Below are 25,871 nucleotides of genomic sequence, written 5' to 3' on the forward strand. Positions count from 1 at the left end.
GGGCCACGTGCCACAGCCTGATATATGTGTAAGGACATAATCGAGAATCTTCTTACGAATGAGCGTGAGGTGATCCAAAGGTGGCGGCAGCACTATGAAGAACACCTGAATGGCGATGTGGCAGACGAAGATGGCGATATGGTGATGGACCTGGGAGAACGCGCGTAGGACATAATTTTACCGGTTCCGGATCTCCAGGAAATCCATGAGGAGATTGGCCGGCTGAAGAACAACAAAGCCCCTGACCAACTACCAGGAGAGCTATTTAAACACGGTGGTGAGGCACTGGCTAGAGCGCTGCACTGGGTCATTACCAAGATTTGGGAAGAGGAAGTTTTGCCGCAGGAGTGGATGGAAGCTGTCGTGTATCCCATCTACAAAAAGGGCGATAAGCTGGATTGTAGCAACTACCGCGCAATCACATTGCTGAATGCCGCCTACAAGGTACTCAAATTTTATGCCGTCGACTAGCACCAATTGCAAGGGAGTTCGTGGGGCAGTACCAGGCGGGATTTATGGGTGAACGCTCTACCACAGACCAGGTGTTTGCCATACGTCAGGTATTGCAGAAATGTCGCGAGTACAACGTGCCCACACATCATCTATTTATCGACTTCAAAGCCTCATATGATACAATCGATCGGGACCAGCTATGGCAGCTTATGCACGAAAACAGATTTCCGGATAAACTGATGCGGTTGATCAAGGCGACGATGGATCGGGTGATGTGCGTAGTTCGAGTTTCAGGGGCATTCTCGAGTCCCTTCGAAACGCGTAGAGGGTTACGGCAAGGTGATGGTCTCTCGTGTCTGCTATTCAACATCGCTTTGGAGGGAGTAATACGAAGGGCAGGGATTGACACGAGTGGTACGATTTTCACGAAGTCCGTCCAGTTATTTGGATTCGCCGACGACATTGATATCATGGCACGTAACTTTGAGAGGATGGAGGAAGCCTACATCAGACTGAAAGGCGAAGCTAAACGGATTGGACTAGACATCAACACGTCGAAGACGAAGTACATGATAGGAAGAGGCTCAAGAGAGGCCAATGTAAGCCACCTACCAAGAGTTTCTATCAGTGGTGACGAAATCGAGGTAGTTGAAGAATTCATGTACTTGGGCTCACTGGTGACCGACGATAATCATACCAGCAGAGAAATACGAAAACGCATCATAGCAGGAAATCGTACGTACTTTGGACTCCGCAAAATGCTCCGATCGAATAGAGTTCGTGGCCGTACCAAACTGACTATCTACAATACGCTTATTAGAGCCGTAGTTCTCTAAGGACACGAGACCTGGACGATGCTCGTGGAGGACCAACGCGCACTTGGAGTTTTCGAAAGGAAAGTGCTGCGTACCATCTATGGTGGGGTGCAGATGGCGGACGGTACGTGGAGGAGGCGAATGAACCACGAGTTGCATCAGCTGTTGGGAGAACCATCCATCGTTCACACCACGAAAATCGGAAGACTGCGGTGGGCCGGGCACGTAGCCAGAATGTCGGACAGTAACCCGGTGAAAATGGTTCTTGACAACGATCCGACGGCAATAAGAAGGCGAGGTGCACAGCGGGCAAGGTGGATCGATCAAGTGGAGGAAGTTTTGCGGACCCTCCGCAGACTGCGTGGTTGGCGAAGTGCAGCCATGGACCGAGCTGAATGGAGAAGACTTTTATGTGCAGCACAGGCCACTCCGGCCTTAGTCTGGTAATAAATAAATAAAGAATTTCTCATCACCGAAATACGGTCAAAACTGATCATTCCTACTAAAGTTATGAAAAATGTGCTGTTATGGCCAAAAATAGTAACAAACATTGTCGACTATAATATAAGTAACAATCAACAAATCATTGATTAATTTATTGCCGCATGATGACCGTGCATTTCTTAGTTGCTAATCCGTGGCTGACCAAAGCAAAATTGCTCAAGGAACCAATGGATAGAAGAATGGGATTTGTCCATCCATCTCAATGTGCACAGTCCAAGGGTCGATAACGGTGCTGGCCACATCCTCACGGTCTATCGTGGATGAGAAGGAATTTATGGTGCAAACATTCGCTCACTACAAGCCGAGAACACCTCTGCACTCTCCGGGAAACTGGGTTAGGTTCTATGGTAGAGATTTGTCTTGGTTAACGGGTTGCCAATGTGATAGGAATGAAAGGGTGATGGTTGTTATCCTTATTGGATGCCAAAACGAGCTTTTTCGCCCATTTTTTAGAATTCTAACAGTTACCTTCTAGAACTAGTCAAGTTGTATGTACTGGATAGAAGATGGAAACGGTATGAAAGCCCATTTTAAGTCCTAGCGATTGCAGGGAATATGTGAAATATAAGGAAAGATACAAAGTATTAATTGGGCCTGGCATTGAACCCACGACCTTCTGCGTACGAGAGAGAAGTGGTATCCATATGACCACCAAGCTCGTTATTGTTTAATTTATTGCCGATTTTGTAAAAAAAAGAAAATTATGCCCTCAATCGCACTACATTTGATGTATTTTTCAATTCATAGATTCACACCTACCGGCTGCATTCCGGATTGGGTGGCGACATCAGCGTCCAGGAAATCATGCTCGAAAGTCAGCTCTGCTACATTATCCCTCAACAATTGCTGTGCGTATTTGCTCATCTTTTTTATTCCCTGTTCATTATTGACCATTTGATTCGTCCTTCCTCAGCTCTATATGGATCGCCCGCGAGAAGGAACTGCTGCAGGAAATCTCCGGAATGGGTGAACTGGGCGGAGAGTGGCGTCACCGCCAGATGGAACTGCTGGACAAACATCTGAAGCTGCTGAAAGACTACTCCCAAGCGAAGCAATTCCTGATGCAACAACAGCAGCAAGGCAAGTACTTCAAGGCCAGCTGCAAGAAGGCAGACGAAACGCTGGAGTTTGCTCCGGTTAATCTGCACTTGCAACGGATGTGGGCTCACAACGATACGCTGAAGCGGGCGGGCGTATTGGATGTTACGACTGTTGGCGCGTTCACTCGACATTCGGGGAAGTCCAAGACGGGTGGCTTGATCAAGTTGTTGCAACAGATCAAGGATGCCAATGCCAAGAATGGTGGGGTAAGTGGGATGATCTTGATTCATAATTCAATATAATTTCATAATTCTTTTACATTCTTATTGCAGAACTCCGAAAAGGTGGCAGCGGCAAATGACGCGGTGCAAGCGATCAAGCAACTCCGGAAGGAAATCGTGGAGATCATGTCCCAGCTACTCTTCTTGGCAAAATCCAAAAACCCGAAAGGGATGCTTTCACTGTGCAACGACATGATGACCAAAACTCGGGCTCTGCTCAACATTTGGGAGCCCACCTTGGTGGAAGAGGCATTCGCATTCATCGAACGGCATCGGATAATTGAAGATGGGACGGACGGTTCCGGTGCGACTGGAACTGGGAACGGCATTGCGATGTCCCCGTTCAAAAAGATCACCCAACAGTTGGGTGCACTGGATCTGAAAAGCCCGGAACTGGAAGATTTCTCCACTCCAATGGGACCAGCTCCTGATTTGTGGCCGCAGGTTCGAACCAGCAAGTCCGGAGTCCTGGGAGCGTTCGGCAGCAGTACGAAATCCAAATCTCCATCCTCGGTGGACATCAGCACCATTGCGACCATCCAGAGCACATTCAACCAGATGAGCAATAGCAAATCAAAGGATTATGTGATGTCATGTTCGCTGCCGGCAGCGTGCTATCTCCCGACGGAACAACCAAAGGAAACCAAATCGAGGAGATCTACCCCAACGGAAACGTCCGGGTCGGGAAGTGATCTCAAGTTCAGTGAGACTCATTTCGATGTCAATGGGGAGGTTACGAGTTCGACGCCGGTTGCAACCCCGGGAGAGGCTTCCGTAAAATCGCCCGAAGTGGAGAAAGCGGAAGAAGCCACACCGGAAGCGTGTCGGTCCCGGGGGCTGTCCGTGAATCAACTCCTGGAGAATAAGAACGAGCTTTTGTCAAACGTATACGACGAGAATGGCTATTTAATCGAAAACACGGCGATCGTTTTGGGTCATAATGGGGCTTTCCTGGACACGAAGGTGATGAGTTCGAGCCCATCGGCGAATTACTACAGACCCACGGAAGAACCAGAACCACTGGATTTGACCCAGCTCAACATCGAAGCCAGTGTGATGTGCCTTGTCAGTAAGGTCAAATTCCTATGCGGTCGGTGTGGAAGTCCGGCGGTTCGGCTGAGACAACCGAAGGGTTCCTTGAAGTCCGGACGGGGTGTTCCGTTTGGGACGATCCCTCCCGATGTGGTTACCAGTCAACCGCTGTCGCTGCCTTGCGCGGACGGACTCGAGCAGGAAAAGGATTCCATGGCGATGTCCGGAAATCTTCCCAAGGATCTTCTGCCGGGTCCATCCGGGAAACCACCGCTCTGTAGTAAGGACCTCAACCTGGCGTTGACGCAGGCGGTCGGCGAGGTGACGCGTAAGGTTAAGAAAGGTAACAAATTTACGGACGGTTTGGATCTGTCGATGACAACGGATTGGGCATCGGAGTTGCGACCTTCGATGAAGAAACTCCGACAGGCCATGGATGGACTGCTGAAGACGGCAAGACTGATGCACTCCGTTCAACGGTTGCAGCAGGACATGAAGAAAACTTCGACGGCGTTGGCGGTAATGTACCGAAGGGATGTTTGCTTTTCTCAGGCGTTGACTTCGTTGGTTTCGGCGCTGATGGCGAAGCTCTGGGGCCAGAACGTCACGGAGAACTACATCAGTTTGTTGTGCAATTTGGGGCCGTTGGCTTGTTTCGAAGGATTTCTTTCCTTGTACGGAAGTGAGACGGATATGTGGGGAGACATGGGCGTGGCCATTGCCGATTTGGGCTCGGTTAGTTTTACTTTGGTACGAAGCAATATTCAAAGGGACTCGAAGGCGGTGCCAGTTCCGCGGGTTATCGGATCAAGGCAGCAGATGAGTGTTCTGATTCCGGTTCCGGAATCGGTATTCTGCCATCTTCCAACGAAGGAGAGTACAAGCTTTAAGGTAAGTGGATCGATTGGTGCGATGTGAAATTTATTGACCGCGTCTCTCATGTAGGTCACTCCGGTTTTCTTCAACATCGGCATCAACGAGAAGGCAACGTTGGCGGAAACGCTGGGCTACACCAAGGAGCAGCACCGTTCCAACTGGGACAACTACGACCGGCTGAAGCAATACCACGCCCGATACAAACATATTCCGTTCAACTTTGTCAATCCTTCCTGCTCGGCCGCATTGGATACGCCGACGAAGACCGGTCTGGCCACCACCCAGCAGAAGGAGGTGCTGGTGCCGGAGCATGCCGTGACCGGTCTGTTCGGCGAGATGGAGGACCAGCTGCGGGCGAACAGTTCGAAGAACTACCGGATATTGACGCTGGCCGAAGATATCACGCGGTCGATGCAGGGATTGCGCTTTACCTCGTGCAAAAGTGCCAAGGATCGTACCTCGATGGGCGTTACGCTGGAGCAGTGCCGGGTACTGCAGCAGGAGTTCCATCTGTCGAGTGCCAACGCGCAGAACGTGTTGGATACGATGCGGAGGTGAGTAACAATTTGGGTTAGTTTCGAATTAGGATCTGGTTGGCTTGCATTCCATTTGGATGGGAATTGAATCGGGATCTAATAGGATTAGAATTAGGATTGGGTTTGAGGTGGATTTGTATTTCGATTGGATTTGGATTGAATTTTGATGGGATTTGGATTAGATTTTGATTGAACGGGATGTGATTGGATTTGGATTGGATTTGAATTAGATTTGGATTGGATTTGGATGGAATTTCAATTGGATGTGGTTTGGATTAGGATTAGGATCGGTTTCGGCTTGGATTTGATTAGAATTAGATTTGGTTTACATTGAGTTTGGATCGCATTTGGTTTAGATTTTGATTGGATGTGGTTTGAATTAGATTTGGATTTGAATCGGTTTTGGATTGGATTTGAATTGAAAACGGTTTGCATTTTGTTTCCGTTGGATTTAGATGGCATTTGGATGGGATTCCGATTGCATGTGGTTAGGATTTGGTTTGGATTGGATTTGGATTCGTTTCGGGTTTGGATTGGATTTGGACGAGATTTGAAATGGATTGGGTTTCGATTGGATGTAATTGGGATTAGGATTTGCATTGGATTTAGATTTGAATCGGTTTCGGATTGGATTGGATTTGAATTAGATTCGGATGGGATTTGGATTGCATTTGAATTTGATTTCGATGGGATTTGGATTGAATTTTGATTGGATTTGGTTTGGATTAGGATTTGGATTGGATTTGGATTTGGATTGGATTAGGATTGGATTTGGTTTGAATTAGGATTCGGATTGGATTCGAATTGGATTTGGATGGGTTTTGGATTGGATTTGGATAGGATTAGGATTGGATTTGGATGGGATTTTGATTGGATTTGGTTTGAATTGGATTGGATTGTGATTGGATTTGGATGACATTTGAATTGGATGTCGATTGGATGTGGTTAGGATTAGGAGTTGGATTGTATTTGGATGGGATTTGGATTGGATTCAGATTGGATTTGAATTGGATTTGGATGGGATTTGGATTGGATTTCGATTGGATTTGGTTTGGATTAGGATTTGGATTGGATTTGAATTTTGATTGGATTTGGTTTGGATTAGGATTTGGATCGGATTTGAATTTTGATTGGATTTGGTTTGGATTAGGATTTGGATTGGATTTGGATTGGATTTGGATTGGATTTGAATTTGATTTGGATGGGATTTGGATTGGATTTCGATTGGATTTGGTTTGGATTAGGATTTGGATTGGATTTGATTTGAATTTGGATTGAATTTTGATTGGATTTGGTTTGGATTAGGATTTGGATTGGATTTGGATAGGATTTGGATTGGATTTGGATTGGATTTCGATTGGATTTGGTTTGGATTAGGATTTGGATTGGATTTGAATTTGGTTTGAATTTTGATTGGATTTGGTTTGGATTAGGATTTGGATTGGATTTGGATAGGATTTGGATGGGATTTGAATTTGATTTGGATGGGATTTGGATTGGATTTCGATTGGATTTGGATTGGATTTGAATTTGGTTTGAATTTTGATTGGATTTGGTTTGGATTAGGATTTGGATTGACTTTGAATTTGATTTGGATGGGATTTGGATTGGATTTCGATTGGATTAAGATTTGGAATGGATTTGATTTGAACTTGGGTTAGGATTCGGATTGGATTTGAATTGGATTTGGATGGGATTTGGATTGGATTTCGATTGGATTTGGTTTGGATTAGGATTCGGATTGGATTTGAATTGGATTTGGATGGGATTAGGATTGGATTTCGATTGGATTTGGTTTGGATTAGGATTTGGATTGGATTTGAATTTGATTTGGATGAGATTTGGATTGGATTTCGATTGGATTTGGTTTGGATTAGAATTTGGATTGGATTTGAATTTGGTTTAATTTTTGATTGGATTTGGTTTGGATTAGGATTTGGATTGGATTTGGATTGGATTTGAATTTGATTTGGAAGGGATTCGGATTGGATTCAGATTGGATTTAAATTGGATTTGAATTTGATTTGGATGGGATTTGGATTGGATTTGGTTTGGATTAGGATTTGGATTGGATTTGGATGGGATTTGGATGGGATTTGGATTGGATTTGGATTGGATTAGGATTTGGAGTGGATTTGATTTGAATTTGGATTGGATTTGAATTTGATTTGGATGGGATTTGGATTGGATTTCGATTGGATTTGGTTTGGATTAGGATTCGGATTGGATTTGAATTTGATTTGGATGGGATTTGGATTGGATTTCGATTGGATTTGGTTTGGATTAGGATTTGGATTGGATTTGATTTGAATTTGGATTGAATTTTGATTGGATTTGGTTTGGATTAGGATTTGGATTGGATTTGGATGGAATTTGGATTGGATTTGGTTTGGAATAGGATTTAGGTTGGATTTGGATAAGATTTGGATGGGATTTGATTTTGATTTGGATGGGAATTGGATGGGATTTGGATTGGATTTGGTTTGGGTTTCGATTGGATTTGGTTTGAATTTTGATTGGATTTGGTTTGGATTAGGATTTGGATTGGGATTGGATAGGATTTGGATGGGATTTGAATTTGATTTGGATGGGATTTGGATTGGATTTCGATTGGATTGGGTTTGGATTAGGATTTGGATAGGATTTGGTTTGGATTAGGATTTGGATTGGATTTGTTTAGGATTTGGATTGGATTTGGATGGAATTTGGATTGGATTTGAATTGGATTTGGATGGGATTTGGATTAGGATTTGGATTGGATTTGAATTTGGTTTGAATTTTGATTGGATTTGGTTTGGATTAGGATTTGGATTGGATTTGGATTGGATTTGAATTTGATTTGGATGGGATTTGGATTGGATTTCGATTGGATTTGGTTTGGATTAGGATTTGGATTGGATTTGAATTGAATTTGGATTGAATTTTGATTGGATTTGGATTGGATTAGGATTGGATTTGGATGGGATTTGGATTTGATTTGGATTGGATTTGGTTTGGGTTTCGATTGGATTTGAATTTGGTTTGAATTTTGATTGGATTTGGTTTGGATTTGGATGGGATTTGAATTTGATTTGGATGGGATTTGGATTTGATTTCGATTGGATTTTGTTTGGAGGAAGATTTGGAATGGATTTGATTTGATCTTGGGTTAGGATTTGGATGGGATTTGGATTGGATTTCGATTGGATTTGGTTTGGATTAGGATTCGGATTGACTTTGAATTGGATTTGGTTTGGATTAGGATTGGATTTCGATTGGATTTGGTTTGGATTAGGATTTGGATTGGATTTAGATAGGATTTGGATTGGATTTGGATGAAATTTGGATTGGATTTGGTTTGGATTAGGATTTTGATTGGATTTGGATAGGATTTGGATGGGATTTGGATGGGATTTGGATTGGATTTGGATTGGATTTGGATTGGATTTGGATTGGATTTGAATTGGATTTGGATTGGATTTGGATTTGGATTGGATTTGGATTTGGATTGGATTTGAATTTGGTTTGAATTTTGATTGGATTTGGTTTGGATTAGGATTTTGATTGGATTTGGATAGGATTTGGATTGGATTTGGATGGGATTTGGATTGGATTTCGATTGGATTTGGTTTGGATTAGGATTTGGATTGGATTTGGATAGGATTTGGATTGGATTTGGATTGGATTTGGATTGGATTTGGATGGAATTTGGATTGGATTTGGATTGGATTTCGATTGGATTTGGTTTGGATTAGGATTTGGATTGGATTTGAATTTGGATTGAATTTTGATTGGATTTGGTTTGGATTAGGATTTGGATTGGGTTTGGATAGGATTTGGAAAGAATTTGGATTGGATTTCGATTGGATTAAGATTTGGAATAGATTTGATTTGAACTTGGGTTAGGATTCGGATTGGATTTGAATTGGATTTGGATGGGATTTGGATTGGATTTCGATTGGATTTGGTTTGGATTAGGATTTGGATAGGATTTGATTTAAATTTTTTTTTTTTTTTTTTTTCATGTAACCCGTTGGCAGTCTCTCGACTCAAACTCTACTCCGGGTCCATCCCTGTTATTCCCCACGGTAATTAAATTTGCTTCTATGAGCCTCTATTTTAGATCAATAACAGACGTTCCTAAGCCACGTTGCTCAAATGGTCACTGTTATAGCCCTGATCCAAATACTTTTATTTAATAGTCCCTTCAATAACATAACTGATCACCGTTTTCACCATTATAACTATCACTCATCACTCCAACTTAACACTAGGTCTATTCCTGTTGATCCGGTGATTAAATTTGCTTCTACGAGCCTCTATTTTTGATCATTAACAGACGTTTCTAAGCTACGTTGCTCAAATGGTCACTGTTAAGGCCTGATTCAAATAACTCTAATTTTAGCTCTGATTCAAATAGTTTTCTATAAAATAATCCCGGTAGCATCACTTATTATCGTTTTCACCACCATCACTATCATAATTACTATTATCCCTGTCATCACAAATATCTTATTTACAGTCATGAACACACACACAATGAATCGATCTTCAAAACAGCGCTGTTATATATCATATAAGAACCGACATTTCTACTAGCATTCATTGGACATGTACCGAATATTTTACATTATTTCTAGTATAATTATAAAATGATTCCCACTTCTAGCACCTCACTCAATATTGCATTTCATTCTTCATACTCACTGCGACCATGTTCCCATCCCATTTAAATCAACTTTATCTTTTACCTAGGGATCCTATAATGAGAGATATGCAAATACTTTTCCAGGCGATTTAGCAACGCTGTTACTTTTGTTAGCAAACGCTTCCAGCACTTGCCGCAGCGCAAAGTGTTGAAGCTTGTATATGACTTTGCATTTGATTACAATTTGGATTATGTTTGTCTGTCCACTAACAGTGTTCAAATGAGCTTTATCACTAAAATAAAAGTGCAATACAAACAGGCGAAACACGATACAAAAACTATATTACTTCTATTCGCGAAAGTAAAACAAATTGTTTATTCGATGAAACTTTTCTTAAAATCTATCTCAATACCTCTCAACCTCGTCTCAATCTACAACAATAACAACGTTCATTTGGCTCACGTTTTGACACTTCTCAATGCTCGATTGGCTTACAATGGCCGCTTTCGCATATCTCTCATTATAGGATCCCTACTTTTACCTAGCTACTTCTGTCACTATGTCTATACCACCAATACCAACTTGTGTATTAACCTTTTCACTAACACTTGCATAACCACACAACATCACCATATTCATATCAACAATCATTTTTTTTTCACAATTGCATCGAGATCAGCAATCATCACTACTATCCCTACTACAATGTTAACGCAAACAAAAACTAGTCAGTCATTTTTTTTTTTTCTAAATTAGCAGTTTCCATCAAACAAATGAAGCTCAAAAAATAATAAGCTTATAATCTATCGCGAGAGTCAGTCTTATTGTAGATATGATGACAAAGAGAGAAAACTCGAATAGAAATGCATTTTGAAACAATAATAACGCACTAGATTTTGATAAATATGACTCGTTTAAAATTTATTTTGGAATCTATTTAGTCTATTTACCAGGCCACACTTCAGAACCGTGCGCCCAGCAATCATCAAAAATTCTCAACTTAACAACACCGAATACTGTTGCTATGGGCCTGTTGGTCTTCAAAAGCTTCGAAATCGCCTCCGAATAAGATTCAACAGGTAATAATTTTACAGACATTTCTTGAGCTTCGAATTTTTGATAGGCTTAGGAAGGACAGGCTGGTAGATCTTTATGTCTATGGATCTATTGTTAATCTAGTCATAGTTATGTCGAATGTTTCGCACTGTGTCATTATTACTCAGTCTGTCTTAGTTATCTTATGTTTCCTACGTTATTCAGTTCAATTCTATACTCATTGTAGATTATGTTACGTTTTGATGTCAGTTCAATGTCTCTATCGCTAAAGGTCACTAAAGGTATGGGGATTGCTAAAGGTTGCTAAAGGTATCCTAGTTCAAGCGTATAAGTAAGCACCGCTTAAAAGTTAAGCAAACGTGAAGAAATGGTCTTTAAGTTGTCTAAGGGCCAATTTCTTCACCTTCGCTTAACTCCCAAGCAGTGCCCACCATACGTTTAAACCTGGTTTAAGGCCTAAGCGGAGGTGAAGAAATCGGCCCTAATAGTCTCAAAGCCTTACATACAAGCGTAGCATTACTGTAATTTTATGGGTCGTGGTCAGCTATAGGATTCACTTTTCGGTGGCAAAGTACAGCTTCATCAAGCCTATTCCCTATCTATTAAAAAAAATATCGAGAATGAAGCCAATGAAAGATTGTTTGCATACCATCGTTTTAATTTGTGGTATTTTTAATTATGGCTCGTTAAAGTGAGACATAACAAAATAAGAGAAGCGCCACGCGACTAGTTTTGATAAAACTTCTACTCAGTGATTCCAACAGTCAATTCCCTATTAATGTCTTGATGGTATTTTCTACTGGTTAATTCCTACCTAGCTATGTTTAAGCGTGGCTACGACTCATCATCATCAGGGAGCGCTTCAGAAAAGTATTGCCGCATAGCAGAGATCATTATCACTGATGAAAAGGACCTCTACCTGTCTGCACCACCATTCAAGGCTCCAAGATACGATGTCCGTTGAATCACATGCACATGCGTAAAATCAGTGCATCAATGCCGGATTATATGTGACGCGGCATTAAACAAAAATAGTCAACATGTGATATCACCACGACAGGATATGTCTTTGGTTGCCATATCAGTGCTAATGGCGTAAGCCCAACCATCGCGGCAAGATAACATATCCGAGGGGAGGGAGAAAAAATGTAAGAAAAATGCTTGAGAATATCATTTCAAGACCAAAGTCTCAAAACTACCCATACGCTACTGCAAATAAAGACCCAAACGACGACCCGACGAATCCAACAGCTCTCCCATGCAAACCAACACCATCAACACGCACGCGAGGGTCTCTGCTACCTGTTGATAGTGCTGGTCCGCGCGAGAGCGCCACTAGACTTGAAATCGACACTCGAGCTCGAGTCCTCGCCCACAAAGACAAGTCACTGTTCAAACGAATGTTGCCTTAATTGACTCCCCCATCCCGGGCACAGATTCTTTCCGAAGGATGCTCAATATAAGTTCCACCGGGAAGCCAAGCACCAGAGATTGAGGAAAATCAGATAATCCAGGCGTCTTGCGTCTATTATTTAAGCAGAGAAGATGTTATAGGTGATATTCTCAATACGGCCGTTCAGAATGGTTCAGCGGATGCAAATTATGGATCATTATTAGGTCTTGCAATTTTAAACAAAACGTTTAGACTACACGCGATAAACTATGAATATTATTATATCGGAGTTTTGAATTAGGATCGCGAATCAAGTAAAAATACTGATAAGTATAAGTTTGTAATTACTACCGACATTGTATTTGTGATCAAAACTGACATTGTGTTTTTAGTTAAAACTCAAGTATACTAAATACGTAACGGAATAAAGTAGTGTTATTAAAAAAATTACAATAATTTACATTATAAATTCTGATTAATATCAAGATACTGATCCAACATCACATCTTCAAGGGCTCCTCACAAGCTACACATTTCATTCAGGCACTTTAGAACGTCCATGTAGTAACTTGTTCACACTTGAAATCTGCCTCGACCAAGTTGGCAGAACGCGCCCTTACCCTTTCTGAACCAAAGGGCAGGGATTTGGATTTGAATTAAATTTGGATTGGATTTCGATTGGATTTGGTTTGGATTAGGATTTGGATTGGATTTGATTTGAATTTGAATTGAATTTTGATTGGATTTGGTTTGGATTAGGATTTGGAATGGATTTGGATAGGATTTGGATTGGATTTTGATGGAATTTGGATTGGATTTCGATTGGATTTGGTTTGGATTTGGATTTTGGTTGGATTTGGATAAGATTTGGATGGGATTTGAATTTGATTTGGATGGGAATTGGATGGGATTTGGATTGGATTTCGATTGGATTTGGTTTGGGTTTCGATTGGATTTGAATTTGGTTTGAATTTTGATTGGATTTGGTTTGGATTAGGATTTGGATTGGGTTTGGATAGGATTTGGATGGGATTTGAATTTGATTTGGATGGGATTTGGATTGGATTTGGATTGGATTTAGATAGGATTTGGATTGGATTTGGATGGAATTTGGATTGGATTTGGTTTGGATTAGGATTTGGATTGGATTTGGATGGGATTTGGATAGGATTTGGATTGGATTTGAATTTGATTTCGATTGGATTTGGATTGGATTTGGATGGGATTTGAATTTGATTTGGATGGGATTTGGATTGGATTTCGATTGGATTTTGTTTGGAGGAAGATTTGGAATGGATTTGATTTGATCTTGGGTTAGGATTTGGATTGGATTTGGATGGGATTTGGATTGGATTTCGATTGGATTTGGTTTGGATTAGGATTCGGATTGACTTTGAATTGGATTTGGACGGGATTTGGATTGGATTTCGATTGGATTTGGTTTGGATTAGGATTGGATTTAGATAGGATTCGGATTGGATTTGGATGGAATTTGGATTGGATTTGGTTTGGATTAGGATTTTGATTGGATTTGGATGGGATTTGGATGGGATTTGGATTGGATTTGGATGGAATTTGGATTGGATTTGGATTGGATTTGGATTGGATTTGGATTGGATTTGGTTTGGATTAGGATTTGGATTTGATTTGAATTTGGATTAGATTTGGTTTGGATTAGGATTTGGATTGGATTTGGATGGGATTTGGATTGGATTTGGATTGGATTTGGATTGGATTTCGATTGGATTTGGTTTGGATTAGGATTTGGATTGGATTTGGATAGGATTTGGATTGGATTTGGATTGGATTTGGATTGGATTTGGATGGGATTTGGATTGGATTTCGATTGGATTTGGTTTGGATTAGGATTTGGATTGGATTTGAATTTGGTTTGAATTTTGATTGGATTTGGTTTGGATTAGGATTTGGATTGGGTTTGGATAGGATTTGGAAGGGATTTAGATTGGATTTCGATTGGATTTGGTTTGGATTGAGATTTGGAATGGATTTGATTTGAACTTGGGTTAGGATTCGGATTGGATTTGAATTGGATTTGGATGGGATTTGGATTGGATTTCGATTGGATTTGGTTTGGATTAGGATTTGGATTGGATTTGGATAGGATTTGGATTGGATTTGGATTGGATTTGAATTTGGTTTGAATTTTGATTGGATTTGGTTTGGATTAGGATTTGGATTGGGTTTGGATTGGATTTGGATGGGATTTCGATTGGATTAAGATTTGGAATGGATTTGATTTGAACTTGGGTTAGGATTCGGATTGGATTTGAATTGGATTTGGATTGGATTTGGATTGAATTTTGATTGGATTTGGATTGGATTTGGATTGGATTAGGATTGGATTTGGATGGGATTTGGATTTGATTTGGATTGGATTTCGATTGGATTAGGATTTGGATTGGATTTGAATTGAATTTGGATTGAATTTTGATTGGATTTGGATTGGATTTGGATTTGGATGGGATTTGGATGGGATTTGGATTGGATTAGGATTGGGTTTGGATGGGATTTGGATTTAATTTGGATGTGATTTAGATTGGATTTCGATTGGATTTGGTTTGGATTAGGATTTGGATTGGATTTGAATTGAATTTTGATTGGATTTGGTTTGGATTGGATTGGTTTTGGATTGGATTTGGATAGGTAAGGATTGGATTTGGATTGGATTTGGATGGGATTTGGATTGGATTTCGATTGGATTTGGTTTGGATTAGGATTTGGATAAGATTTGATTCATATTTGGATTGAATTTTGATTGGATTTGGTTTAGATTAGGATTTGGATTGGATTTGGTTTAGATTTCGAATGGATTTGGTTTGGATTAGGATTTAGTTTGGATTTGGATAGGATTTGGATGGGATTTAAATTTGATTTTGATGGGATTTGGATAGGATTTGGATTGGTTTTAGATTGGATTTGAATTGGTTTTTGTTTGGATTAGGATTTGGATTGGATTTGGATGGGATTTGGATTGGATTTGGATGGGATTTGGATGGGATTTGGATTTGATTTGGATGGGATTTGGATTAGATTTCGATTGGATTTGGTTTGGATTAGGATTTGGATTGGATTTGAATTTGGTTTGAATATTGATTGGATTTGGTTTGGATTAGGATTTGGATTGGGTTTGGATAGGATTTGGATGGGATTTGGATTGGATTTCGAATGGATTTGGTTTGGATTAGGATTCGGATTGGATTTGAATTAGAACTTGGATTAGGATTTGGATTGGATTTGGATTGGATTTGGATGGGATTTGGATTGGATTTCGAATGGATTTGGTTTGGATTAGGATTCGGATTGGATTTGAATTTGATTTGGATGGGATTTGGATTGGATTTCGATTGGATTTGGTTTGGATTAGGATTTGGATTGGATTTGATTTGATTTTGGATTAAATTTTGATTGGATTTGGTTTGGATTAGGATTTGGATTGGATTTGGATTGGATTTGAATTTGGTTTGAATTTTGATTGGATTTGGTTTGGATTAGGATTTGGATTGGGTTTGGATTGGATTTGGATGGGATTTCGATTGGATTAAGATTTGGAATGGATTTGATTTGAACTTGGGTTAGGATTCGGATTGGATTTGAATTGGATTTGGATTGGATTTGGATTGGATTTCGAATGGATTTGGTTTGGATTAGGATTTAGTTTGGATTTGGATAGGATTTGGATGGGATTTAAATTTGATTTAGATGGTATTTGGATTGGGTTTCGATTGGATTTGGATTGGATTTGATTTGAATTTGGATTGAATTTTGATTGGATTTGGTTTGGATTAGGATTTGGATTGGATTTGGATAGGATTTGGATTGGATTTGGATGGGATTTGGATTGGATTTTGATTGGATTTGGTTTGGATTAGGATTTGGATTGGATTTTAATTTGGTTTGAATTTCGATTGGATTTGGTTTGGATTAGGATTTGGATTGGGTTTGGATAGGATTTGGATTGGATTTGGTTTGGATTAAGATTTGGAATAATTTTGATTTGAACTTGGGTTAGGATTTGGATTGGATTTGGATTGGATTTCGATTGGATTTGGTTTGGATTAGGATTTGGATTGGATTTGGATTGGATTTGAATTTGATTTGGATGGGATTTGGTTTTATTGGGATTTGGATTGGATTTGATTTGATTTAGGATTAAATTTTGATTGGATTTGGTTTGGATTAGGATTTGGATTGGATTTGGATAGGATTTGGATTGGATTTGAATTTGATTTGGATGGGATTTGGATTGGATTTCGATTGGATTTGGTTTGGATTAGGATTTTAATTTGGTTTGAATTTTGATTGGATTTGGTTTGGATTAGGATTTGGATTGGATTTGATTTGAATTTGGATTGAATTTTGATTGGATTTGGTTTGGATTAGGATTTGGATTGGATTTGGATAGAATTTGGATTGGATTTGGATGGAATTTGGATTGGATTTGGATGGGATTTGGATTGGATTTTGATTGGATTTGGTTTGGATTAGGATTTGGATTGGGTTTGGATAGGATTTGGATATGGGATTTGAATTTGATTTGGATGGGTTTTGGATTGGATTTCGATTGGATTTAGTTTGGATTAGGACTTGGAATGGATTTGATTTGAACTTGGGTTAGAATTCGGATTGGATTTGAATTTCATTTGGATTGGATTTCGATTGGATTTGGTTTGGATTTGGATTGGATTTGGATGGAATTGGGATTGGATTTCGATTGGATTTGGTTTGGATTAGGATTTTATTGGATTTGGTTTGGACTGGATTTGGATTGGATTTGGGTGGGATTTGAATTTGATGTGGCTTGGGTAAGGATTGGATTTTGATTTGGATTTCGACTGGATTTGGATTTTGTTTGAAGTGGATTTGGATTGGATGTAGTTAAGTTTGGATTTTGATTGGATTGTATTTAAATTAGATTGGGATTGGAATTTGATTTCGATTGGATTGAATTTGAATTCGATTTGGATTAGGATATGTATTGTATTTGGATTTGAATCGGCTTCGGATTTGATTGGATTTTGATTAGGTTGAATAACACTTTGATTAATTATTTGTGAATGTCGTTTGGCCGATTTCCATTTGGCAGTTTATGTCTACTTTTAAACATTCTTCGTTTCGTTTTTTATTTCCTTGCATCTTCGTTTTTTGTTATTATTTTTCTTTTCTTTCCTTAGTTTTTCTTCTGTTGTCGTTTTTTGCTTTGGGTCTGTTCACAAATTACGTAACGCTTTTGGGGGGGAGGGGGAGGTCCAGCTTGTGTTATACTTTGTTACACCAAAAAGTGGTGGAGGGGGTGGGTACTACCTACTGTTACGCATAACGCGAATAATTATTTATTTTGAATGCTTTTTTAATCACTGATTAAAGTAGGGCTGACATGTTTTGATCAAGACGATGAATACGCAACCTATCCTCTTCACTATCATCTTGCCATGCTAGTCTTTGTAATTTTCTGGTTTTATCTCAAAGCCGGCTATTTTGGTGTTTTTTTTTAATCCTAAAAGACAGCGATTAAACCAAGCCAAAGTTCGTAAACAGTTCAATTTAAAAATGATGTATCTATCGTTACCGCATAAGTCATTAGCGAATTCAAGCGCATAGTGAGACAGATATGCGTAAAAACACCAAGCGAATATTGTATTTCTCGACAGAACAGCTCCGCTAAACTATTTGATAGGTCATGGTCACAAATTCTGTTTTCGTTTCTACTAGCTGCGTTTTTAATATCCTTGATATTTGATCATGTGCCGTTCCTATTCTAACAGTGTTTTAAAAAATACTTAAACCCACACAGAAGGAAAAAAATCTGTCTTTACGATTTTCATAGTTACGCGTTATATGGGGGAGGGAGGGGGCATCGAAAATGTTACATTTGGTTACGAAGGGGGGGGGGGAAGGGGGTTAAAAACTCGGATTTTAGCGTTACGTAATTTGTGAACAGACCCTTCTTCTTATCTGTTTCCCATCCTTTCTTCCTCAAACTCAATTCAGTTCTTTTTCATCTACTTTCACTTTTTCTTCATCCTTTTTTGCCTTTCTCGTACAATAAAGTTGTACCTGAAGGCTATAATTTTAATCCAAAAGTCAAATTTTGTCAAAAAGTGTTATATACCAATCGACTCAGCTCGAAAAACTGACATATGTCTGTGTGTGTGGGGTTTTTTTTTTATACACGCGTTTCATATAGAATGACTTGACCGATTCGAGTGCAATTGGTTTCATTCTACGGAGCAAATTTGCTAGTTGGACACTATTGTTTTTGTTTCAATAAATCAAGCAGTTTGGGTCAAATTTCGAATGATTTATCATTTTAGCCATGGCGCAACCAATCACTCTCATAATTGAGTAATTTTTAAGCAGCGTGCTAGAGTTGCATCAAATATTTTAACCGCCAAGATGTAGGCAATTACACTGCATTTGGAACATTAATTCTAATTCAACATATTGAATGGAGAAAGGCATCATCACCACTTGGGGATACATTTGGGTTTTTCTTCTTGTGTTCACTTTTGCCTTCTTCTATTTTTTTTTCTTTTTCCTACGCCTACTTTGCCGTTTTTATTTTTTCATTCATCTGTTTTCTTCTTATTCCATTCTTTTTTCTTCCCTTTTCTTTGTTTCCATTGCTTCTTCTTGCTTTAATTTCCGTTTCTATCTATTTTTGTCCCTTCTCTTAAATCCAATCTAAATCCTGGGATTATTTCAATTCTGCTTCCTTAACTTTTTTCTTCTGTATTTTTGTTCTACTTGTTTGCCTTTCTCGTAAACTCGAAGAGCTTTGATTTCACCTAAAAAAATATCCTTTTTATCTCAGTTCAATCAAAGGTAATTGCCTATTTCCGGGGATTAAACCACCCGACTTGGACGTTAATTTACAATGTTATGAAAACTCATAGGTGAATATGTACGTTATGTGGAAGATATTGATTTGGAAAATGTATTGGAGGTAACCACTTTCCCTTCGATGGGACTCGAACCCATGACCCTACAGTACGCTAGACTGGTGCTTTAACCAACTAAGCTACGAAGGACCTCCGTCGGCCTTTGCAACCTAGCGGCTACTGAACGAGATCCTTAAATTGGACGCATAGTCAAATCACTCGCAATCCATTTCTCAAGCCAACACTTCCACATGTGTATAGTACACGTCCACATTAGAGGAGCGTGAGTATTCCGTATAGTAATGCCGCTAACGGGCTGCGTGCCGACATCGTGGCTCGCGGTAGGCTTGAAATAATAGACCGGCCGATGGTAAAACAATCATGCAGCCGAAAAGGGGTCAGGCGATAACGCAGCGCACTAGTGGCCGTTAGGTGTGGGGCCGGACGATGATGCGGCCTACAAATCCCCCGTCGGGTGGCCAGGTGTCACGACAATGCCTACGGGCTGCCGTTTAACCGCGTGATGGGTGGGATGCCGGGTGGTAGGGTTACCACCAGGTGGATCCACAATCGAATTGTTCGATGATCCAGACGGGTGATGTCGGTTGGATGGAGTAGTTTCCACGGGCGTCTACCCAAGATGGCACCTCTGTGTTGCTGAATATAAAAACCACACGATTCACACCGAACAAGCTCCTTACACCGAGCCACAAATCCAACTGCCTCTTTATCTCATCGGCTTCGTTCACCCACCGTCTGACTTGGTCACTCATCTCCCCAAGGAAAGCGCGCGTTCTATACTTCCTGCTTTCAATCAAACCTTCGCTGTGGTCGAGATCGCTCATTGTCGGGTATGCGTTTAATCCACCCACCGTGTAAATTTGAAATCGCCGTTAAAACTATAGCAATTTGTCTTCACGCTTGAAAGGATTTAATATATATCTAATTAAATGTTACCCACCGGTAACATATCCCCCCTCTGGTCGAGCAAAGAAATGCGGTTACACTAAACATTAAACGAAAAACTATAAAGCTAAATACTATCTTATTTCAGAAAATCAAAACAAAAAAAGAACATCATCAACCAGAAATCAATAGGCGTATCAATACGGAATGAATACACTTATAATTAATCGAAACAAAACATGCATTTTTCTAACTTCCGCATCACGAACATCGAGTTACTATAGGCGTCAAAATTCTCAACTGCCGTTGGGATCAAAATATGCCACACTAAACAAATAGAAGTTGCAATGTTATGAAAACTCATATGTGAATATGTACGTTATGTGGAAGATATTGATTTGGAAAATGTATTGGAGGTAACCACTTTCCCTTCGATGGGACTCGAACCCATGACCCTACAGTACGCTAGACTGGTGCTTCCCATCCTTTTTATGTAAGGCTCGGAGACCCTAAGTGTAACATACCAATCGACTCATCAGGTTGGGGTTTCAATTGATTCAGGGATTTAATTGATTTTCTGACCTGTGTATTTTAACATCGCATAATAAAAGCTAGGACAGTTATCCCAAGTACCGACGTACACTAAACCCCCATTTCATTCTGAATTCCAGCGAAGGGACCCGCTCGGACAATACGATGAAGAACATCGGACTGCGGAAGTACGCCTTCAACTTGCCGCAGGTCCTGTCGCTTCCGCAGGTGTATCGACCGCCGGCCGGTGCCTACGGGAAGGCCCAATCGTAAGTCAATTTTTGTGTCTGTGTGAATGTGCGTTCCCGTGTGCGAGCGAATTTGTGTACACGTTCAAAACTTCTTCCAAACAAGCCAAATGAGGTTAGATCGTTTAGCGGCAGCTCAGTTTTTTAGCGCGAATTTACTGTATTATTTAACGGACGTCTACTTACTTCAATGCAACAAAGCTACAGGCGATTTTTTATTTTATTCTGATATAAGTTAAGGTGAAAGTTTCTGCTCGTACTATTACTAAGTTGTTGTTGATGATGTTTTTGAAAGTTTAATTTATTAACAGAAATATATACTCGTCTCGTTTTAACTTCATCCGCCACTCGTGGCTAGAATGTTTATTCCAGTTTCATCAATCTCAGAACTTGTTAAATAGTAGCTTATTAAGTCTGAAACAGTATAATATCCTCATCTTAGCCATGAAAAGAGTACATCAAAAAATACTTTCTCATACATGCTAAGAGTAAATGCTAACCAAATAATCAATAAATTGCAAATCATCAAAACTTTTGTTTTCCTCTTAAATCGAAAGTGGGCTTAGAATAGCGCACAATTGGACTGAAGCCAACATATTTGTAGCTGCAATTGCACTTAAAAATCCTATAAAAATCCGTAAACAGACATGATTCGTGGGTGGGTTGCTCTGGTCGAGTAGTTAGTGGATTAATCCATTGTTAAAAATGTGCCAAATTTAATTAACAAAGAAGAAAAAAAAACATTTCCTTACAAGATAATAAAATTAGAAAATGGCACGCATTAAAATTTTTGAGACAAATAATTAACACTTAACGAGTTTTTTAACACAGCAATGGCTAACGAACTAATGTAATCGAAAGGAAAATTCAAATCTTAACCAGTGTAATGTGAGCGTTATTAATCAATTAGAACGGAAACATTTTTTCGGATATGTTGGGACAATTTTTGAAACAGGAATATTTATTGGTATTAACCCCAGAAATTCATCAAAATTTCAATTCAATTGAAATTAAGTACTAGACGAGTAGGAAATAAACTTGGAAAGCATTGACTGGAATGAATTAAATTACTTTGTCCATTACTATGTTAGAATAGTGAAAGAAATCCCTATTATTAGGTCCACCAAAAAACATATATCACTGTCGCCATTAAAGGCTCCCCCAAACCTAAGCGATTTCATCGCCGCGACGGCGACAACTAGTCGCCGCGATTCTATCGTTGGGTCGCTGCAGGCAATACTCTATTTACGCTTCCATACCAACGGCGACAGAATCGCTGTCGCCAAGCGATAGAATCGCGTCGCGACTGTCGTATCGCGTGTGTTTGGGGGAACCTTAACGGTCATTAACGGCCTTGTTTTGCTTGATCTTTATGGTTTATGAAAATATCATAAACTAAGTTTCAGACTATAGAGAAACATGACATGACTGAAGCGTGACTGCTTCGTAAATCATAAACAACAAGTCACAAACAGACTATGCTCAATTGAGAAGTTTACTTCTCGAATCCAATGATTTGAATCCAATTCAAATCCAATTCGAATTCCATTCAAATCTTATTTAAATCCAATCTGTACGATCAGGGTAAGAAAGGTACTTATTCCAAAACCGGGGCCATCAATCAATCAGCAGCATAAAGGTGAACACATGTGGGTATTTGCTTCCAGTTTTCAACATAATATTTTGGAACACATTCAACACATTACTTATCACATTCAAGTCTAACACACACAGCGTTTATTAAACTAATTAAAACTTATGATTTATTCTTTGAACTTAATTTACTTTTCTTCTTAAATTCTAACACTTCATGCAAAAAACACATATCGATACGTTCTCGTGAAATCAAACATTCAGGCGAGGCAAATTAGACCGATCCCGGCGAGGTAGATAGTGGCAACTGATCTTCGGTGATATTCTATCGGTCTATCTAGCAATCCATAGGTAGACGACGCTGTTTTCGTGCCGTTGAACTGCTGCCGAATCGTTGGTTCTCCCGCTCTCTATTAGCATCACTGCTCCAGTTCGTAGACCTAGATTGCTCCATCGCGTCGCCCCATCGTATATTGCTCTCCACCGGTCATCCGAATGGCTATACATACTATCGTAGGTTCATACTGCCTGTTTACGTCGTGTTGGTGGTGGCACGTGGTCTGCGATTAGTCTGCGTTGTTGAACCAAATTGTAGCACCGCTTGTACAGTCGTATATTGGTCCACTCATATGCAAACCCAATCCAAATTTAATTCAAATACAAATCTAATTCAAATCCAATCCAAATTCAAACCAAATTCCATCTAAATCCAATCCAAATTTAAATCTAATTCAAATGCAATCCAAAGATTCAAATCTTCATTTATTTAGTCTACATCTAAACAGATAACACTGAACTGAATCAACAATTTGACGCCACAATACACGGTTCGAGGCCGCATCTCTCCATCATCGAATACGCCTTGCGCTCGCCAAGTCGTTCTGCACCTGGTCTGCCCATCTCGCTAGCTGCGCTCCACGTCGTCTCGTACCTGCCAGATCGAAGCGAATACTGTCTTTGCAGGGTTTCTGTCCGTCATTCTTGCAACATGCCCTGCCTATCGTACCCTTCCGGCTTTAGTTACCTTCTAGATACTGGGTTCGCTGTAGAGTTGGGCGAGCTCATGGTTCATTCTTCGCCGCCACACACCGTCTTCTTGCACACCGTCAAAGATGGTCCTAAGCACCCGTCTCTCGAATACTCCGAGTCGTCCTCGAGCATTGTCCATGTTTCATGTCCGTAGAGGACAGCCGGACTTATTAGCGTCTTGTACTTGTACATGACACATTTGGTGCGGTGGCGAATCTTTTTTGACCGCAGTTTCTTCTGATGCCCGTAGTAGGCCCTATTTCCACAGATGATGCGCCTTCGTATTTCACGACTAACATTGTTATCAGCCGTTGGCAAGGATCCAATGTAGACGAATTCCTCGACCACCTCGAAGGTATCCCCGTCTATCGTAACACTGCTTCCCAGGCGGTCCCTGTCGCGCTCGGTTCCGCCCACAAGCATGTATTTTGTCTTTGACGCATTCACCACCAGTCCAAATTTTGTTGCTTCACGTTTCAGGCGGGTGTACAGTTCTGTCACCTTTGCAAATGTTCGGCCGACAATGTCCATGTCATCCGCGAAACAAATAAATTGACTGGATCTGTTGAAAATCGTACCCCGGCTGTTACACCCGGCTCTCCGCATGACACCTTCTATCGCAATGTTGAACAATAGGCACGAAAGTTCATCACCTTGTCTTAGTCCCCGGCGCGATTCGAACGAACTGGAGTGTTCGCCCGAAATCTTCACACAGTTTTGCACACCATCCACCGTTGCTTTGATCAGTCTGGTAAGCTTCCCAGGGAAGCTGTTCTCGTCCATGATTTTCCATAGCTCTACGCGGTCTATACTGTCGTATGCCGCCTTGAAATCAACGAACAGATGATGCGTTGAGACCTGGTATTCACGGCATTTTCGAAGGATTTGCCGTACAGTAAAGATCTGGTCCGTTGTTGAGCGGCCGTCAACGAAGCCGGCTTGATAACTTCCCACGAACTCATTCACTAATGGTGACAGACAACGGAAGATTATCTGGGATATCACTTTGTAGGCGGCATTAAGGATGGTGATCGCTCGAAAGTTCTCACACTTTAGCTTGTCGCCTTTCTTGTAGATGGGGCATATAACCTTCCACTCCTCCGGTAGCTGTTCATTTTCCCAGATTCTGACTATCAATCTGTGCAGACAAGTGGTCAGCTTTTCTGGTCCCATCTTGATAAGTTCATCTCCGATACCATCCTTACCAGCTGCTTTATTGGTCTTTAGCTGTTGGATGGCATCCTTAATTTCTTTTAAGGTGGGGCTGGTTGGCTTCCATCGTCCGCTGAGTTGACGTAATGATTTCCTCCGCTGCTATGACTTTCACGGCCTGTACTCTCAGCGCCATTCAAATGTTCCTCGTAGTGCTGCTTTCACCTTTCTATCACCATACGTTCGTCCGTCAAGATGCTCCCATCCTTATCCCGGCACATTTCGGCTCGCGACACGAAGCCTTTGCGAGATGCGTTGAGCTTCTGATAGAACTTGCGTGTTTCTTGAGAACGGCACAGCTCTTCCATCTTCTCCCACTCCGCTTCTTCCAGGCGGCGTTTCTTCTCCTGAAAAGGCAGGTCTGCTGTGTCCGCTTCCGTCTATAACGTTCCACGTTCTGCCGGGTACCTTGCTGCAGCGCGACCGCCCGCGCTGCGTCCTTCTCCTCCAGAATCTGTCTGCACTCTTCGTCGAACCAATCGTTCCGTCGACTTCGACCCATATACCCGACGTTGTTCTCCGCTGCGTCGTTAATGGCTGCTTTGACTGTACTCCAGCAGTCCTCAAGAGGGGCCCCATCGAGCTTACCCTCTTCCGGCAACGCTGCCTCGAGATGCTGCGCGTATGCAGTGGCGACATCAGGTTGCTTCAGTCGCTCTAGGTCGTACCGCGGCGGTCGTCGGTACCGAACATTGTTGATGACGGATAGTTTTGGGCGCAGTTTAACCATCACCAGATAGTGGTCAGAGTCGATGTTAGCGCCACGATATGTCCTGACGTCGATAATGTCGGAGAAGTGCCGTCCATCAATCAGAACGTGGTCGATTTGTGATTCTGT

At 40.8% G+C, this 25,871-nt stretch overlaps 1 protein-coding gene across 5 annotated transcripts in view; it reads left to right on the plus strand.

The window, feature by feature from the left end:
• Positions 1 to 25,871, plus strand: part of LOC134206596 (inositol polyphosphate-4-phosphatase type I A) — a 59,395-nt gene that overhangs the window by 18,124 nt on the left and 15,400 nt on the right. For 3 of the 5 annotated variants that reach the window (XM_062682316.1, XM_062682317.1, XM_062682320.1), the window contains 5 exons: positions 2,520 to 2,620; positions 2,686 to 3,079; positions 3,146 to 5,017; positions 5,072 to 5,556; positions 21,092 to 21,220. In XM_062682316.1, the coding sequence (XP_062538300.1) occupies positions 2,520 to 2,620; positions 2,686 to 3,079; positions 3,146 to 5,017; positions 5,072 to 5,556; positions 21,092 to 21,220 (2,981 nt within the window). Of the gene's footprint in view, positions 1 to 2,519; positions 2,621 to 2,685; positions 3,080 to 3,145; positions 5,018 to 5,071; positions 5,557 to 21,091; positions 22,267 to 25,871 lie in introns of those variants that run through there. The other 2 variants (XM_062682318.1, XM_062682319.1) reach the window with 1 other exon arrangement.

The sequence above is a fragment of the Armigeres subalbatus genome, chromosome 1, assembly GCF_024139115.2.
Source record: "Armigeres subalbatus isolate Guangzhou_Male chromosome 1, GZ_Asu_2, whole genome shotgun sequence".
In the NCBI taxonomy this organism is placed as follows: Eukaryota; Metazoa; Arthropoda; class Insecta; order Diptera; family Culicidae; genus Armigeres; species Armigeres subalbatus.